This window comes from Bufo gargarizans, chromosome 7, assembly GCF_014858855.1.
Source record: "Bufo gargarizans isolate SCDJY-AF-19 chromosome 7, ASM1485885v1, whole genome shotgun sequence".
In the NCBI taxonomy this organism is placed as follows: domain Eukaryota; kingdom Metazoa; phylum Chordata; class Amphibia; order Anura; family Bufonidae; genus Bufo; species Bufo gargarizans.
Genome location: NC_058086.1, coordinates 153254595 through 153274720, shown reverse-complemented (window position 1 = coordinate 153274720; position 20126 = coordinate 153254595). Strand labels below are relative to the sequence as shown.

The window sequence follows — 20126 nt, the reverse complement described above, 5'->3', positions numbered from 1 at the left end:
ATGTAAAATACCCAACTATGATATCACCTAGGAGGAAGGGGGGAAACCCTACACTTATTGACAACTATCATTGATGAACCCCCGATGAAGCCAAGATACTAGGCCAGAGTTGGGTCGAACCTATGGCACTCAGAGCCCTCTCTGTGGGCACCCGCTCCCTGGTATGGTGTACCAGTATGCCTTAGACTTTTCCTGCCATTCATCAGCGCAGGGCTCACTATGAACAGCACAGGCAGCGCACTGAATGTAGGCAGGCTATTACAGCTACATGATAAAGTACATGGAAGATAGACTATATTGGCATTCAGGTTAAAGTGCGTGTTGGCACTTAGAGATAAATAAGTGTGTTTTGGGTTGCAGTTTGGGCACTCGGTCTGTAAAAGGTTCGCCATAACTGTACTAGGCAATACATGTGTGTGTATGTGGGGGGGGGGGGGTTCTCACCCCCTCCTACTACCTGAGGCTTCTGTTATTTGGTGACAGGGGCGTAGATATAGGGGGCGCAGAGGTAGCAGTTGCTACCGGGCCCTGGAGCCTGAGCGAGCCCAAAGACCATTGTGCCACAAAAGAAGACACTGGTATTATAGAAAGTGCATGCTGGTCAAGTTACACCTCTGGCTGGAAGGAAGGGGTTAGGTCAAGAATTTGTCATGGGGGAGGGGCGTTAATTTTTTTTCCTTAGGCAGCATGGAGGCTATTTGCTTCCCAGCCCCTGGCCGCAAAGCACTGAGAGAAGGGGGCACAAGCTGAACTCTTGCACCAGGGCCCATGAGCCTTTAGCTACGCCCCTGTTTGGTGGTATATTTTTGGGGGTTACTTTCCATTATCACATGCGTACCTTTGTTTGGTGGCTGTAACTGACATTGTCTTGATTTTTTCATATCATGCATTCATCATATATATAAATATATTATTTTTTATTACATTTTGTGCCTATAGCTACCTATTTTTGACACTCTGAGGTTCAGTATTCGCAGGGAGTTTGGGGGGTTTGGAGGTTGACGCTTACTAAGGTCTTCCTCCTTATATACATGAGCTAATTGAATACATGAACTAATGTGATTTTAATTGTTTTAGTCTGTCCACTCTTTATGTTCTTTGTATAATTTTATATATTTTTTGAAGTAAAGAGCATTTATTATTTCTTTCTTTTTATTTTGCTCACTGCTTGTTTCCATACCGTTTATTTCTTTTCTGCTGCCATGTGTGTTCATTGCCTTGGTGTGGTGGTTTGGTAACTTACTATATAGGCAGCCGTGTCTGCCCCTATGATTGTGTTTCATCTGTAAAAATTATAAAATACTGTAAGTAATAGAAACTTACCTGAGCTTTTCCTGGGATCTCAAAGCTTGATAACTTGGAAACGGTGTCATTCAAGAAGTTTGTAGCACTGTACACAATCCCATTTGGGCCTTGTATATTAATTCTTGGTACTAAGTTTTGCCATGTTACAGTAAAGACTGTTTGAAAACCCACAGTGCTGTCAATAACAATGGTGCCATTGATACAGGTATATGGTGCAAGGGAGGATGCAGAACTCTCCAGCTGATAAAGAAAAATGAATCATATAGTAATCCTGAAAGATGCTGTATTTTTTTTACCGTACATTCATAAACTGTGCATCCTATACTTATCATTCATTTTGTAAATAAGACTATAATTTGCAGCATGCGTGATGGCATGAGGAGATGTACAGTAGATCATCAGTATTATCAGTATGTATGATGAGGGGACTTGTAGATCATTTAGTATTTGTAGTATGTATGAAGATGCTGGCAGGATGTATGATGTGGGGGGGTAGACAGTATAGGTAGTATATATAATAAAACAGCTGTAGGCCATTTAGTATAAGCAGCAGGTATGATGTTAGGACTTGCAGATCATTTATTCTTGGAAGTACACGTATATAGTAAATTCTATGACATAGTGTATCAGAATATTTAGAGTAAGTATTACAGTGGTGTTTGAAAGTTTGTGAATCCTTCAGAATAGTTTATATTTCTGCATAAATTTGACCTAAAACTAAATTAGTCTAAAAGTAGAAAAAGATAAATCAAACAAATGAGTCAAAAATATTAGACGTGGTCAGATATTTATTATAGAAAATAATGCAATATCACATGTCTGTGAGTGGCAAATGTATGTGAACCTTTTTAATCAGCAGATAATTTAAAGGTGAAATTAGAGTCAAAATACAAAAAACTTAAGTTTAAATAAAATGCAAAAATCTAAGTATTTTCACAGAAAGCAAAAAACAATTAAAACATAACTTTTAATATATATAATATAAAAAAAAGTCCAATTAGGGCTATCAATGTATATCTCAACGTAGCACTGCTATACCAATAACCAGTGAAGCTTGGCATCAGGGGCAAATAAGGGTTACATAGTGGGAAATCTGACCCTGTCGAAATGCTAGATAGTGGCTCAGCCCAGAGGCACACCCTGATGGTGGATGCCCTCTGTCCTTGTGCCTAAGCCTAATATGCCCCTAGAGGCCATATGTCACACTGTATTTCTCTCCCAATAGATATATGTATATATATATATATATATATATATATATATATAGGTAAACGGCAATAATGATGATGAGCTCCTTCTAAAAAATCTGCAAGAGGATCAAAGGCATGCAAGACTCTCAAAAATATGGTAGGTGTCCCAGACTACAAACCATACACACACATAACAAGAAAGTGTGGTAGGCGCCAGAGACTACAAACTATCTATATGCATAAAGTCTCACAATCAGCTGTGCAACTCTTAGGCTGAGGGGTGCAGATCATCAAACGTTCGGCCAATCTATTTCATAAGTGTGTAAGGTGCCATAAACTGTTAATCCTTCCATAAGCAGCAAAGTCTATAGCCATAAACAAGCAAATACCTTGCCAACCAGTGGCTTGTGATACTCGAAGTCTCTAAATATATTTTCTCTTTTCTTCTAGGATACAGAAATTATGTTTAACCTGAAGAAATTGTCTCACAAGCAAAGCCCAACCAGAACTAGCATCTGCCCTAAGTGGCAGGCAGAGTTAGACTGAAGTGGCTGATGCAATCTAATTAACTAGTTTCTCCCTCAGAGTGAGAGACCTAGTTTTCTTCTGATGAGTCATGGCATAATTAATTGAACAGGGTCACCTGCAGACAGCTTTTGGGAACACATACAAAGCATGAATCATTTTAGTTATGTACCAATTTAACACTTTGCAGGACCCCTGTTCTGGGGTCAATTTTATAGTAGTTGAAGAAACTCAGTGTTATCAGTCTTTAGGTGTATATAGGTCAAGTATATATATATATATTCGGTGCTCATCACAATAGAAGTAGCTACAGGGGCATACTAAAGGCAGGAGCCAAACCTAGAATGAGGAGAGGCAAATAAAAACTTGTGATCAAATCAAGGGAATCTGATTTTTGGTGCACTTGAGAAATAACACCATTGGAGCAGGTTTATTACATATTCCAGACAACTACCTTATAATGTTACCATGATAACTTACCTGAATGACCTGCTGAGTGACATTTCCACTTCCAGACTGTAGTCTACTGAAGGCATTAATCAAACCATTGGCATCTACCGTGTCTGTTGCTGTATAAACTATTCCACCTGTAAAATTATCTCTATTAATGACTTAAACAACTTTTATTTTATTATAACCTTGCTCATTTAGAGATGATTACATTTGTTACCCACTTTGCACGTTCAGAGGTTTTATGATACAGAGCTCATTTTACTTGGAAAAGGAATACACTGGAAACACGGTAAGTACATATTAAAGCAGATATGTATCAGGAGTGGTGAAAGGGCCTCGAAAAACATCAATAAAAATTAGATAATTGAAAGAAAGAAAAAACTTGCTATTTATCTGGCAAGGTAAATGCTGTTAAATATTTTTTTTTTAAGTCAGAGTAGCTCTTTATTTGTTCATTCCATCTCTCAAAAACAGGAATAAAAAGAGTAATCAACAAGCCCTGCTACCCCATAATCGTACCAATAAAAACTACAAGGCATCCTGCAATAAACAAGGCCTCACACAGCTCTGTTGATGGAAAAACAGAAAGTTATGGGTCTTGAAATACAGAAACAGAAAAATAATTTTGTAAAAAAAATATATTTGTAAAAAAAAAGTGTTTTAAATGAGAAAGTACTAAAACATAAAATGTAAATGGAGTTTTTGTTATTGGATCTACCTCTTTGGTGGTTGTACCCACCTTAACATGTCTATGTATAGCCATGATATGCTGATACTTTTGTTGAAAATATATCAATAAAAATGTTGAATTCAAAAAAAAAAAAACATAAAATGTAAATTTACTATTTCATAATTACGAAGACCCACAGATAGCTTATAGTTTGTACTGCACGGTGAATCATAAAAATAAATCCCGAAAAAATATAGCATAATTGCCCTTTCACCCCCCCCCCCCCCCATTCATAGTAACGTTCAATCAATACTTTAAATGTACCCTACAATAATGCAATTTAAAATTACAATGCAGTCTGCAATTAACCCCTCAAGGACTCAGCCCTATTTCACCTTAAGGACTTGGCCATTTTTTGCAAATCTGACCAGTGTCACTTTATGTGGTGATAACTTTAAAACGCTTTTACTTATCCAGGCCATTCTGAGATTGTTTTTTCGTCACATATTGTACTTCATGACACTGGTAAAATGAAGTAAAAAAAAAATCATTTTTATTTATAAAAAATACCAAATTTACCAAAAATGTGTAAAAAATTGCAAATTTCCAAGTTTCAATTTCTCTACTTCTATAATACATAGTAATACCTCCAAAAATAGCTATTAGTTTACATTCCTCATATGTCTACTTTATGTTTGGATCATTTTGGGAATGCCATTAAATTTTTTTGGGACGTTACAAGGCTTAGAAGTTTAGATGCAAATCTTGAAAATTTTCTTACATTTTCAAAAACCCACTTTTTAGGGACCAGATCAGGTCTGAAGTCACTTTGTGAGGCTTACATAATAGAAACCACCCAAATGTGACCCCATTCTAGAAACTACACCCCTCAAGGAATTCAAAACTGATTTTACAAACATTATTAACCCTTCAGGTGTTCCCCAAGAGTTGATGGCAAATGGAGATATAATTTCAGAATTTCAATTTTTTGCCCAATTTTTTTTTTTAATCCATTTTTTCCACTAACAAAGCAAGGGTTAACAGCCAAATAAAACTCTATATTTATTGCCCTCACTCTGTGGTTTACAGAAACACCTGATATGTGGTCGTACACCATTCTACGGCCCCACGTCAGGGCGTAGAGGGAAAGGAACGCTGTGTGGTTTATTTACACCATGTCCCATTTGAGGCCCCCTGATGCACCCCTAGAGTACAAACTCCAAAAACGTGACCCCATTTTGGAAACTACGGGATAAGGTGGGAGTTTTTTTGGTACTATTTTAGGGTACATATGATTTTTGGTTGCTCTATATTACACTTTTTGTGAAGCAAAGTAATAAAAAATTGAAATTCTGAAATTTCATCTCCATTTGCCATTGACTCTTGTGGAACACTTAAAGGGTTAACAAAGTTTGTAAAATCAGTTTTGAATACCTTGAGGGGTGTAGTTTCTTAAATGGGGTCAATTTTGGGAGTTTCTACTCTAGGGGTGCATCAGGGGAGCTTCAAATGGGACATGGTGTCAAAAAACAAATCCAGCAAAAACTGCCTTCCAAAATCCATATGGCATTCTTTTCCTTCTGCGCCCTGCTGTGTGCCCGTACAGAGGTTTACGACCACATATGGGGTGTTTCTGTAAACGAAAGAATCAGGGCAATAAATATTGAGCTTTGTTTGGCTGTTAACCCTTGCTTTGGATTAAAATGGATAATTTGCCCAAAAATACCTGTTTTGGCACCGTTTTTATTTTTTATTATTTACAACGTTCATCTGACAGATTAGATCATGTACTATTTTTATAGAGCAGGTTGTTACGAATGCAGGAATACCTAATATGTTAACTTTTTTAAATTTATTTGTTTTACACAATAATATAATTTTTTAAACAAAACAAATCATTTTAGTGTCTCCATAGTCTGAGAACCATAGTTTTTTTTATTTTTTGGGCGATTGTCTTAGTTAGGGTCTAATTTTTTGCAGGATGAGATGACTGTTTTAATGGTATGATTTTGGGGTACATACGACTTTTTTTATCACTTTTATTACCTTTTTTTGGAAGTAAGGTGACAAAATTATGGCTTTTTTTACACCATTTTTATTTTTCATTTTTACGTTGTTCACCTGAGGGGTTAGATCATGTGATATTTTTATAGAGCAGGTTCTTACGGACACAGCAATACCTAATATGTGTACCTTTTTTTTTATTTATTAAGGTTTTGCACAATAATATAATTTTTCAAACCCAAAAAACTTGTTTTAGTGTCTCCATAGTCTGAGAGCCATAGTTTTTTTTATTTTTTAGGCCATTGTCTCATGTAGGGGCTCATTTTTTGCGGGATGAGACGACAGTTTGAATGCTTCTATTTTGGCATACATACGACTTTTTTGATCACTTTTATTACCTTTTTTTGGAAGTAAGGTGAGCAAAATTTCAATTTTATCATAGTTTTTATTTTTAATTTTTTATGGCGTTCACCGTGCGGGAAATGTAACATGACCGTTTTATAGATCTGGGTCGTTACGGACGCGGTGATATATAACATGTGTAGGGAATTTTTTTTATTTTATTTTTAATCAGGGATAAATGTGTTTTTTTATTTTAACTTTTTTTCACTTTTAAAATTTTTTTTTTACCCAGACCGACTTGGTTCTTGAAGATCCGGTGGGTCTGATGTCTGTATAATACAGTACAGTACACTATATATTACACTTTGTCTGAACAGATCTCTGCCTTTAGCACAGATCTGTTCAGCACCATGGACAGCAGGATGCCTGAGAAGGCGTCCTGTTGCCATGGGAACCTTCCCCCTCTGACACAACTGAGCAGACCGGGGAAGGAGGGGAGCTGTCTGGGGGCTCCCTCCCTCTGTCACCCCATCCTGTCCGGGGGCTGCAAAGGCACAGCAGCCCCCTGATGGGAGAGGGAGGGAGCTCCCTCCCTCTTCACCTCTTCCATACAGTGGTCCCTACGGACCGCGACATGGAAGGGGTTAAAACGGCGTCTGCTGTTTGAATCGGAGTGTCAGCAATGAGCTGACACTCTGATTCAACCGCTCGGCCATTCTAAAAATAAACGGGGGGCAGGCGGAAGACCGCGCACCCGCCCCCCACACTGCCGCAATCCTCCCCCCCGCTGCGCCCGCAGGCACAAAAACACAGAGGGCTGCAGGGGGGGGTTAACATAGAAATCTAAGCACTTTGGGGTTTCTGATCCCTGCGGTCACGGACCGTATCTTGGTCTAAAATAATGAGTGGCATATGTATGAAGCACCTGTTCTACTTCCATTCATGTCTGAGATCAGTTGTACGTGGCAGCCAGTGGTAGCAGCACTTTGTTCTTTCCAAAAATACTATAGTGAATTGGAGCTACATACAGTAACAGTGTAAGTACAACTCTCTTGCTCGTTTCCATTACCCCAGACACCTCTGGCCACTGCATATGAGGGGTATGATCTCAGCCATGAGCGGTTATAATTCTATTGGTGACATCAATGAGAGCTGTGGAAACCTACGCAGTGGTGGCTGCAGGTACTATAGCTAAAATTTTGTCATTCAACTCTGGTACCCTGAAATCTCTATAAATGTAAAGGGAAACAGGGGATTTGGATCCCAGTACCAGAAAAATGGAGATCTTCATTAACATATATTGCTATAAATCAGTTTAAACTAATACGTATGGGTTGAGTGGTTTTATAGGTCCTAGAAACATCATTTCTTATAATTTGCGGGTTTTGACTTTAATGTTTCTACTAACCTGTAATATTAGAAATATCTTCAAGAGCTTTTGATGCAGAGGGTCCTAGAGCTATGGAATGGACAATAACTCCACTGTCCATAATACTCTGAAAGCAAATCTTAGTATCAAAGGTTGAATCTTCACCATCTGTGAGTAACAAAATTTCTGTTCCATAAGCCGATCTATCACCTTTATTGTTTACCTAAACATAAATAATTGGGTTATATGTGAAGGTATTATTCCTATTATGACTGAAATGCCTTAATCTTTACATCAAAATTTTGTAATACCCCAGAATGGTTTTACCATTCCTACATCCTGCTACTGTCTCTAATGGGCTAACCATAATGTCATCTGTGTATTTATTCCAGGTCCTCCTACACTGTGCATTAATTGCTCTGCTATGTAACTGGCATTTGTTGTATTACATGTTATATGCCTGGTTCACCAGCAGGTGGCAGCATATATGGCAGTGAGATCGTTAGAATGGAACTTACAATTCCATTCTCCCCCTTTTGGGCAGAAGTGGGCCAGTCCCGTTTGCTACCAAGGGAGGGGCTGCAGGAAGTTTTCAGTCAGTCTTAGTCTAGTCTAGAGTTGGAAGGAGATGAGAATCCCCCTGACTCCTTACAGATTAACCAAGTGTCCCGAGGAGGTCAACACTCCATAGGTACCAGAACAGCCCTAAAGTACAGTGACCAGACTAAAGCTGAGTTTAGCACAGCAGAGAGATAAAGCAGAATATTTAAGTTTGCCTGCCAGTTTATGCCAAAACCTGCTGGAACCAAGAGAAACACCACTTCTTGTGCGGATGCAAGTTAATTCAAGTAAAGCTGTTGAACTTTATAAAAGTCTGGACTCGACTATTTCTCCACCTCCACCATTACTCTCCCCTTTATTGCTATGGAGCCAAGCCCTGGCGATTGACACTCTCCAGGTAGGAGCACCGTGACACAGAAAATTATTGAGGCCGCACCACACCACTTGGCATTTCAATAATTGCAATTTCATCTTTTCAATTTACTGGTATATATTCTAAGGTTGAAAATGTTTCTTCTTTCTTCGCAGCATAAATGGGACTTTCCATTTTTGAGTGAAAATGGGAACATACAGGAAAATTCAACATTTTCTTTAGTAATTTAAAGGCTATGCAGACCGTTATACCCTTTTGGTGCACTTTTTTATGATTACAATTTACTTATTTTTTCAATTACTCTTTATAAAAAAAAAAAAGTTCAGCCATTTCTGAACTACATGTGTTAAAAATCTGTCTGTTTGCAAGCTGTTACTTTCCATTTTAATGTATAGCTCTTATCTCTGATGTCCTGAACCTCATAAACACCTTATTAAGCCATATTGTTAGCGGTCTGATTAGAATGGAGCTATGGATTAGACGGGACATACGCGTTGGAGCTTTCCAACATATATTTTGACCGTGTGAACAAGACCTAAAATGTCTTGCTACATAAGTCTCAGTAAAAGGCCTCATTCCAACGGGCGTGTGCGATGCACGAGCACAGTCTGTGGGGCAGCCGCATTGGATCGCAGACCCATTCACTTGAATGGGTCCACGATCCGGCCGTTCCGCAAAAAGATAGGATATGTTCTATCTTTTTGTGGAACAGAAGTACGGGACGAAACCCCACGGAAGCACTCTGTAGTGCTTCCGTAGAGTTCCGTGGTTCCGTTCCGCACCATTCCGCATCTCTGGATTTGTGGACCCATTAAGGTGAATGCAGAATGCCCACGGAATGGCGCCCGTGTATTGCGGATCCGCAAATGCGGTCCGCAATGCGGCAATGGGGCGCACACGCCTGTGGGAAAGAGGCCTTAGGCTGCTTTAACATAACAGTGTATATGTATTCAGATGCTATCCACTTTTTTCTGTCCTTAATACGGAGTGTATTATAAATGCGCTCATATTGAGGACATGTTTCCCAGCCTGACCGCAGGTCTACTGACCCAAACTCATAGCATCATAGATCCCTCCGTATCTGATCCGTTATACATTCATTGGCATTACTCAATATATTGTTGCCCAAAAGAAAATACCAATATATGCAAAGAATATGGATGCAAATACAGTGCCACACTGATGGAAAACTAATGCATTCTATTTTATTTTATGTCTGTATTACTGAGCCATGTTATAGATGTCTTACAGTATGCTTGTGTAAAACTTAAAGGGGTTGTCTGACTTCAGCAAGTTTATCATGTAGAGAAAGTTAATACACGGCACTTACTAATGTATTGTGATTGTCCATATTGCCTCCTTTGTTGGCTTCATTCATTTTCCTATCACATTATACACAGCTCCGTGGATACGACCACCCTGCAATCCAGCAGTGGTGGCCGTTCTTGCACACTATAGGAAAAAGCACAGGCCTCTGGAACCACATAGGCAAGGAGCACACATAGGCAAGGCGCTTTTTCTTCTAGCGTGCAAGCACTTCCACCGCTGTTGGATTACAGGGTGGCCGTAACCATGTAAACGAGCAGTGTATAATGTGATGGAAAAATTAATCAAGTCAGCAAAGGAGGCAATATGGACAATCACAATACAGTAGCAAGTGCCTTGTATTAATTTTTGCTACATGATAAATGCTGTTTGCTGAAGTGCGACAACCCCTTTAAGGTACATTTACATGGCGGTTTCTGCAGCGGTTGTTTACTTCAGATGCTGTGGACCCGTTGACTCCAATGAACTGGACAGCCACCGCAGCTACAAGCAGCGTCTGCCCTCCGCGCCAAGAAGGAACACGTCCCTTTTTGTTGAGGTCCCAGCTTTTAACTGCCAAGCCACCATTAAAAACAACGGGAGGCAGAAAACACATGGCGGAATTTTGGCCAACTATTTCTGCCGTGTGAACTGCCCCTTAGCCTTATACATCAGATATAATGAATTTTACTTCATTATTTCTTTCCACTGCTTAAAACAATGAATCCATAATAAATATATTTAAATTACTCCAGATATAGGATTTTTAGGGGGTCATTTATCAAACTGGTATAAAGTAGAACGCTCTTAGTTGCAGCCAATCAGTTTCCACCTTTCATTTTGGACAGCTCCTTTGGGAAATTAAAGGAGGAATCTGACTGATTGCTATGGGCAACTAAACCAGTTCTACTTTACACCAGTTTAATAAATGACCCCCTTATAGTTCCTATGATAGGAGTTTATCAGATGTTTTTTCCTTCACATATATGCTGTACTGCTGATGCCTGTAGTTCTACAGGGGCAGTTCACTGAAGCTCCCAACTTCCGCAGATCGCTCCCTCTTGGTCTCTATAATTCCACAGGAGACAATTCACTAAAGCTCCCTCCCTCCTGCATGCTTCACATAGTGTAATATCTCAGAGAGCAGCAAGGAATCCACTTTACTGCAGTTACAAAAGCAAAAACAAAGCAGAATCGGGGAAAGTCGATCGCGTCACACCCGCCATCATTGAACCCATCAGATGCCACGTTAATCTCTGACAATAATAGTGAGGGCTTTCAGATGTTAATCCGGTAAAAAAGAAATATATATAATAATGCCTTATCCATTGATCACCAAAGAGGCCACCACTGCCATCTTGATTGAAGACACCGCTTGAAATCTCGCGTGGTACGTGATGACGTTATTAAGCTGGCCACGTCATGACGTCACGTCCCCACGCATGAGATTTCGCACAGGATCTTCAATCAAGATGGCCGAGGCGACTTTTTCACGCTCAAATGGATCAATTGAGTATGTTTTGGGTTCTTTTACCGCCATTTCAGGGAAAACTGATTTGTTACCATGAAGCAAAAGGAAATTTGACTTCACAGTGTATCAAATTTTTCTTGAAAGTTTGGAGCTTCGATTAATTTTTCCCTGTGGAACTACAGGCATCAGCAGAACGGCCCATATGGGATGGAATAAACATCAAATAAGCATCTATCACAGGAACTATAAACATCTGGATAAGGTCGCACAAAGCTTTTAATGCTAAAGTCACTGGAGAGATTTATCAAAATCGGTGTTCAGGCAAACTGGCTTGGTGCCCCCCATAGCAACCAATCAGATGCCATCTTTCATTTTCCAAATGAGCTATGAAAAATGAAAGGTGGAATATGATTGGTTGCTATGTGTAACTAAGCCAGTTTTCCTGTATACCAGTTTTGATAAATCTCTCCCATTGTTTTGAGCAGTGGAAAAGATAAATGTATTATAACAGAAAAAGTGACTCCTTTTTTCTCATTTCCACTTGCTCTGGATATTATTATTATATGTTTTATAATTATATCTATTATTATTATTTCTAATGATGTTGCTTCACCTCAATCCCGGTCAGTGTTCCTTTGCAAATGTCAGTTCCTGCAATAGTTGTGGTTGGAAGAAGGGATTGTAGACTCTCGCGCTGTGAATTATTTTCTATTTTGACCAACTCTGAAAGGATGTATGCATCTGTCGAGAAGGAAACAATTCCAACAGAAGATCCCGTTTCAACGATCTGTAGTAAGAATATGGAAGCCGCTTGATTAAGTCGTCCAATGCGGTTATACTGTAAGGAAAAATAACAGCATCTTAGAAATTGTTCTTAGTCAGGGGTAACACACTTAGACCTCGTGCACACAACCGTATGTATTTTGTGGTCTGCAAAAACGAATGTTCAAAAATACTGATGACGTCTGTGTGCATTCCGTATTTTGCAGAAAGGAACAGCTGGCCCCTAATATAACAGTCATATCCTTGTCCGTAATGCGGACAATAATAGGACATGTTCTATTTTTTTGCGGAACAGAAATACGGACATACAGAAATGGAATGCACACGGAGTAACTTCCTTTTTTCTTTTGCTGACCCATTGAAATGAATGGTTCCGCATACTGTTCGCAAAAAAAAATGGAACTGATACGGAAAGAAAATATGTTTGCGTGCATGAGCCCTTAATATGAGTACACTGACCCATTCACTCACTGTTGACTTGGCGCAAAATGTCACATCTCGTGCTTAAGGCTACTTTCACATCTGCGTTGAGCTGTCCGGTTTTGAGATCCGTCACAGGCTCTCAAAACCGAAGTACAATGCACCAGTTTTGTCCCAATTCATTGTCAATGGGGACAAAACGGAACAAACCGGAATGTATTAGTATTTATAAGATATAAAATAGGGATGGAGGGGTTAAAGAAAAATATTATAATTTAACTCACCTCATCCACTTGTTCGCGCAGCCCGGCTTCTCTTCTGTCGTCTTCTTTGATGCCCAGGAGGAAAAGGACCTGTGGTGATGTCACTGCGCTCATCACGTGGTCCGTCACATGGTCCGTCACAATGGTGATGGATCATGTGATGGACCATGTGATGAGCGCAGTGATGTCACCACAGGTCCTTTTCCTCACAGATCATCAAAGAAGAAGACAGAAGAGAAGCCCGGCTGCGCGATCAAGTGGATGAGGTGAGTACAATTATGTTTTTTTTTTTTTCCCTCCATCCCTATTTTATTAAGCATTCTGTATTAAGAATGCTATTATTTTCCCTTATAACCATGTTATAAGGGAAAATAATAATGATCGGGTCCCCATCTCGATCATCTCCTAGCAACCATGCGTGAAAATCGCACCACATCCGCACTTGCTTGCGGATGCTTGCGATTTTCATGAAACCCCATTCACTACTATAGGGCCTGCGTTGCGTAAAAGATGCACAATATAGAGCATGCTGCGATTTTCACGCAACGCACAAGTGATGCGTAAAAATCACCACTCACGTGCACAGCCCCATTGAAATTAATGGTGCCGGATTCGCCTCACGCATTGCACCCACGAGGAAATCTCGCCCGTGTGAAAGGAGCCTTAGGGTACGACCACACAGTCAGGTTTCTGCATGCAGTTTTGGAAGCCAAAATCAGTGGGTCATATAAGGAGGGAAAGTTTGAAGGACAGATATGACTTCTCCGTCCAAAACTGCATCAGGAAATCTGACCATGTCGCCATACACTTACTGAGCACTGCGTGATAGAATTACTTGGGCTTTGTTGGGAGGTACTGTATTATTAAAGAACATTTTGAGATGGTTATTCAGCTATTATTTATGAACGTATAGTGGTACATTTTGTGTGGGCCATATGGCAGCTTTTATTAATTGTTCATTATGGTACCTTTGTTTATATGTGCAGTCTGGTGGCATTGCGTTAAACACTATAGCCGTGCTCTTCATTTGCACTGTAAGGCAGCATTGTTTACAATAATTTTGTAGTAGTGTAGTATAGTGGTATTGTCCATGTGTTAGTTTACTAAAGGGTCCTTTACACCAGCTGAGAATCTGCCAGATAATCACTAACGAGCGTTCACAGGAACATCAAGTGGATTTCAAGTTAATGGAAACTTACGCCACTCATACTTCCTGAAACATCAAGTACAAGAGTCACAGTCCTTTGTTTAGGTTGCAGCAATGTGAAGCTGGTGTCAGGAATACTGGTGTTAGACCTTGGTGGTGTGGAGCTTATGTCAGTGGATTTCTGGATGACATCCCATGTACTTCTTGAATCACACATTTTGTTTTGCAGGTTTGAAGCTTCAATGTTATGATTAGTGGAATTACAAAATTCAGTTATCTAAAAGAAAAAAAAAAGAAAAATATATACATAGATCTGGATTATGCCACTATGTCACTTAAAGGGGTTGTCCCATAATCTATGTTCAAACACTAAGGGGGTCATTTACCAAATAATATACACCACTTTTGTTTCCTGGAAACATTTGTTCCCGATAATTGCACCGATTTTTGGCCCTGTAAAGGAACCTTAACTAAATGATATCCCTGCACCCTACAATGAGGCAGAAAGGGTGAATTTTTATTGAGACGTGTGACCCTCGCTATCACTGTCTCCTTTTGAAAACCAGGAGGCGCTATTACAAACAGGTAAAAACCATATTTCTGAAAGGAGCAAACCCTTTTTTAACCCCTTCCCGACTGCTATACGGCTATATACGTCCTATCTGCACATACCCAGTGCAGCTAGCACGTGTATAGACATCATGGCAGCTCTTTAATCCAAGCGCTGCAAAATCCTTGGATGAAAGCTTCTGTCCCAGCACTGCTGCTATCACGGACAGCATACAGTTCAGTAATGCTGGCAAGGGACCAATCAGAGTGGTCCCTTGCCGGCAATCAATCCGATTGGTTAGTCTATGCAGACTAACCAATCGGATTGCGGCAGTTTAAAAGTGCCTGTTCCAGAGACTGAAATTAGGTAATGTGTCCTCGTGCCCCCCGATCTGTGGGCCCCATCTGTGCGCTTCCAACTACCCCTGTGAGCCCTGCCTCTTTGCCGAGCAGGCACTCTCCCATTCCGCCATCTGTCCCCGCCTTCCCCTGATGCGGTCCCCCCCCCCCCCATTTATGTATCCTGCCCCCAACTGTGCCCCTGATGCGGTCCCCCCTATCCATGTATCCTGCCCCCATCTGTGCCCCCTGCCCCCGATGCGGTCCACCTGCTGTATTTGATTGCAGCAGCTCCGTTCCTGAACTGCCGCCATCAGCAGCGAGTGTCAGCTGTATGCTGACACTCTGCTGTAACCCCTTAGATGCCGCGGCATCCATGGGGTTAATAGAGGGAGGGGGCTCCCTCTCTCAACCATTAGGGCTGCCGCGCTTTACAAAGGCGTCCGGTGTTGCCATCTACAGGAAATCTGATAGTACTATACTTTGCAATGCAAGAGCATTGCAAAGTATAGTACAGCCATCTGTCCCACTGGACCTTCAATATCCAAGTGAGACTTTAAAAAAAAAAAAATTTTTAAATAATAAAAGTCAAAATAAATACATTTATAAAAATGTTAATTAAAAGTTAAATAAATTGCCTTTTCCTAAAACTAAACATATTAGGTATCACCGCGTCCGTAACGGCCGGCTCTATAGATATATTACATGATCCACCCCGTCCGATAAACACCATAAAAAAATAAAGTAAAAACTGTTTAAAAAAAAAGCCATTTTTTCTCACCTTACATCACAAAAAGTGAAAAACCAACCGATCAAAAAGGCAAGTGTCAAACAAAATGGTAGCAATATAACCGTCACCTCATCCCGCAAAAAATAGGCCCCTACATATGAAAATCACTAAAAAACAATTAAAAATACTATAGATCTCAGAACATGGAGACACTAAAACATATTTTTTTTATTTCAAATAGGCTATTATTGTGTTAAAGTGAAATAAAAGTAAAAAAGTATACATATTAGGTATTGCCGCGTCTGTAACAACATGCTCGATAAAAATATCACATGACCACATGACCTAAATAAAAAAAACTGTGCCAAAAAGTGCCAAAACAATTTTTGTCATCTTACATCACAAAAAGTGCAACACCAAGCGATCAAAGCAGACATATTTGATATCATTGCGTCCGTAACAACCTGCTCTATAAAAATAGCACATGATCTACCCTGCCAGATGAATCTTGTAAAAAATAAAAAAACGGTGCCAAAACAAAAAACTTAATATAGAGCAATTAAAAATCATATGTATCCCAAAATAGTACCAATTAAACTGGTACCTTATCCTTTAGTTTCCAAAATGGGGTCACTTTTTGGGAGTTTCTACTGTAAGGGTGCATCAGGGGGGCTTTAAATGGGACATGGCATCTAAAAACCAGTCCAGCAAAATGTGCCTTCCAAAAACAATATGGCATTCCTTTCCTTCTGCACCCTGCCGTGCGCCCTTACATCAGTTTACGACCACAAGTGGGGTGTTTATGTAAACCGCAGAATCAGGGTAATAAATAATGAGTTTTGTAAAATATATACAAGCACACCCGCGCTCCCGGACTCACTCAACACTGCGTATCCCACGGTCTGCTGCAGTGACTGTTATGTTAAAAATATCACCAAGGTCTGATTTGAATACAAGTCAGAATCTGAACCTGCGCTGATTCTGATACAATTTGAAGTGATGGGTAGATATACAAGGGAAGGGATATTCACCGTAATGTTCGAAGTGATTACCTTCTTTAACAGGCAATGTGTCCGTGGAGTCTTCTTCTTGTTGGATCAGAGAAGTTAGCCTCCAGGTATCTTCAGGCTCAACCTCTAGCGTAGGTGGTGCTCCGGCCGGCAGCAAATCACACACGCGAGGGAACCCCAGTTGAAGTCCGGGAACTTGGCGTGTGACGTCACCGCACTGAGTGTGGAAGCCTTTAGGGGACAAATTCAATCCGACGCGTTTCTGAGCCAGTCGGGCTCCTTCGTCAGGGATGGTAAGGTTTGTCAGTCCTGAAAGTAAATAGGCTGTTGTTCCCATGACAACTACTAGTTTATTGACACTAGGAATACTTAACCCCATCTGATCCATCCATATTTTACTCAAACGCAAACAGTTCAATTCCTTGATTAAGGCCATATGGGGCCAGGCTGTTTAATTAGAAAATCCATTTGCTTTCTTTTCTTGACATCTCTTTTAGGTAGTCGCCACCTCTCTTATTGACGGGTATCTTCTCAATCCCTCCAAAAGTGGATCCCATAAATTTGCTCGCATGATGTTGGGCATAGTGACGGGATAATGGATGTCCCTCAAATTTTTTATGTATATTTTTCACATGTTCTCTAATTCTTGTTTTAAGTTGTCTTTTTGTCCTTCCCACATAGATTTTCTGACATGGGCATCTTATGTAGTATATGACTCCTGCCGTATTGCAGGTCATATAGTGATTTAATTTAAAAGCGGAGTCTTTTACTTGTATTTCTAGTATAGGTCCTTTTGTGAATTTATTGATCAGTTTGCAGTTTATACATAATTTACATGGAAAAAAGCCCTTCTTCATGTTATATTTATTTGTGAATGGTATTTTTGTTGTGACGGCAGGCAGGAGTCATATACTACATAAGATGCCCATGTCAGAAAATCTATCTGGGAAGGACAAAAAGACAACTTAAAACAAGAATTAGAGAACATGTGAAAAATATACATAAAAAATTTGAGGGACATCCATTATCCCGTCACTATGCCCAACATCATGCGAGCAAATTTATGGGATCCACTTTTGGAGGGATTGAGAAGATACCCGTCAATAAGAGAGGTGGCGACTACCTAAAAGAGATGTCAAGAAAAGAAAGCAAATGGATTTTCTAATTAAACAGCCTGGCCCCATATGGCCTTAATCAAGGAATTGAACTGTTTGCGTTTGAGTAAAATATGGATGGATCAGATGGGGTTAAGTATTCCTAGTGTCAATAAACTAGTAGTTGTCATGGGAACAACAGCCTATTTACTTTCAGGACTGACAAACCTTACCATCCCTGACGAAGGAGCCCGACTGGCTCAGAAACGCGTCGGATTGAATTTGTCCCCTAAAGGCTTCCACACTCAGTGCGGTGACGTCACACGCCAAGTTCCCGGACTTCAACTGGGGTTCCCTCGCGTGTGATTTGCTGCCGGCCGGAGCACCACCTACGCTAGAGGTTGAGCCTGAAGATACCTGGAGGCTAACTTCTCTGATCCAACAAGAAGAAGACTCCACGGACACATTGCCTGTTAAAGAAGGTAATCACTTCGAACATTACGGTGAATATCCCTTCCCTTGTATATCTACCCATCACTTCAAATTGTATCAGAATCAGCGCAGGTTCCGATTCTGACTTGTATTCAAATCAGACCTTGGTGAAATAATGAGTTTTGTTTGGCTGTTAACCCTCAATGTGTTAAAGGAAAAAATGAATTAAAATGGTAAATCTGCCAAAAAAGTGAAATTTTGAAATTTCATCTTCATTTTCCTTTAATTCTTGTGGAACACCTAAAGGGTTTACAAAGTTTGTAAAATCAGTTTTGAGTAACTTGAGGGGTGTAGTTTCTACAATGGGATCATTTATGGGGGGTTTCGCCTATGTAAGCCCCACAAAGTAACTTCAGACTTGAACTGGTCCTTAAAAAGTGGGTTTTGGAAATTTTCTTAAAAATGTTAAGAATTGCTTCTAAACTTCTAAGCCTTCTAAAGTCTTAAAAAAAGTTAATTACATTAACAAAATGATGCCAACATTAGGTAGACATATGGGAAATGTAAAGTAATAATGTTAAGTATGACTTTCTGTTTTAAAAGCAGAGAAATTGAAATTTTGAAAATTGCTAATTTTTCAGATTTTTGGGTAAATTTGGGATTTTTTCATAAATAAAGGTGAAATATATTGACTCAAATTTATGACTGTCATGAAGTACAATGTGTCACGAGAAAGCAATCTCTGAATGGCTTGGATAAATAAGTGTTCCAAAGCTATTACCAGATAAAGTGACGCATGTCAGATTTTTTAATTTTGACCTGGACACTGGGGCATCAATTACCCTTGGTCATGAAAGGGTAATCACTATGATTTATATGGTTGCTGTAAATTGTATTTTAAGTATATGTATTACCATTTTCTGGTATTCACTTTACAGGTAATAATAATTTAAAATGTATTTTCACAAATGCCAGAAGTCTAGCTAGCAAAATGGGGGAGCTGGAGGCTATGGTATTAGAAGAACACATAGATTTAGCTGGTGTGGCTGAGACATAGTTGGATTCTTCGCATGACGGCTGTAAATATTAAGAGTTTTACACTATTTAGGAAATACAGGGAGAGGAGATAGATAGAAACACAACTGTATAATCAAATAGAGCACGCTGCACAGGCTGGTACAGTGGTCATAATTGGAGATTTTAACTTCCAGACATTGACTGGGGTCATGGTTCTGCCTCAACCGCAAAGGGGAGAAAATTTCTCAACTTGCTGCAGGACCATTTCATGGGCCAGTTTGTAGAAGCTCCTACTAGGGGCAATGCTCTGTTGGATCTGGTAATTTCTAATAATGCAGAGCTTGTTGGAAATGTTATTGTTCGAGAAACACTAGGTAAAGTGACCACAATATAATTATATTCCCCCTAAACTATAAGAAGCAAACTCTGTCAGGCAGAGCAAAGACACAGAATTTTAAAAAGGCTAATTTCCCTGGGTTGAGGGCAAAATTTCAGGGCACAGACTGGGAGAAGCTACTGTCACATAATAATACTGATAAATGGGAGAGCTTTAAATCAACATTGAGTAATTGCGCAAAAAAAATATATTTATAAATGGCTAAAATTAAATCCCTCATGGCTTACAGCTACTGTAAAAAAAAAGCAATAAAATCTGAGGGGTCAGCTGTAGCGTTTGAAGATTACAAAGGGCTTAATAAAATCTGTAAAAGGGAGATAAAATTAGCAAAAATACAAAACGAACAGCAGGTGGCAAAAGAGAGCAAAACAAATCCC

General features: G+C 39.7%; 1 protein-coding gene across 1 annotated transcript in view; it reads right to left on the bottom strand.

Moving 5' to 3' along the window:
- The window catches only part of LOC122943630 (calcium-activated chloride channel regulator 4A-like), a 307666-nt gene that overhangs the window by 231544 nt on the left and 55996 nt on the right, over positions 1-20126 (bottom strand). The window contains exons 7-11 of the mRNA XM_044301515.1: positions 14234-14458; positions 12182-12406; positions 7898-8081; positions 3501-3607; positions 1324-1545 (exon numbers count right to left, since the gene is read on the bottom strand). Of these exons, the coding sequence (XP_044157450.1) occupies positions 1324-1545; positions 3501-3607; positions 7898-8081; positions 12182-12406; positions 14234-14458 (963 nt within the window). The remainder of the gene's footprint in view (positions 1-1323; positions 1546-3500; positions 3608-7897; positions 8082-12181; positions 12407-14233; positions 14459-20126) is intronic.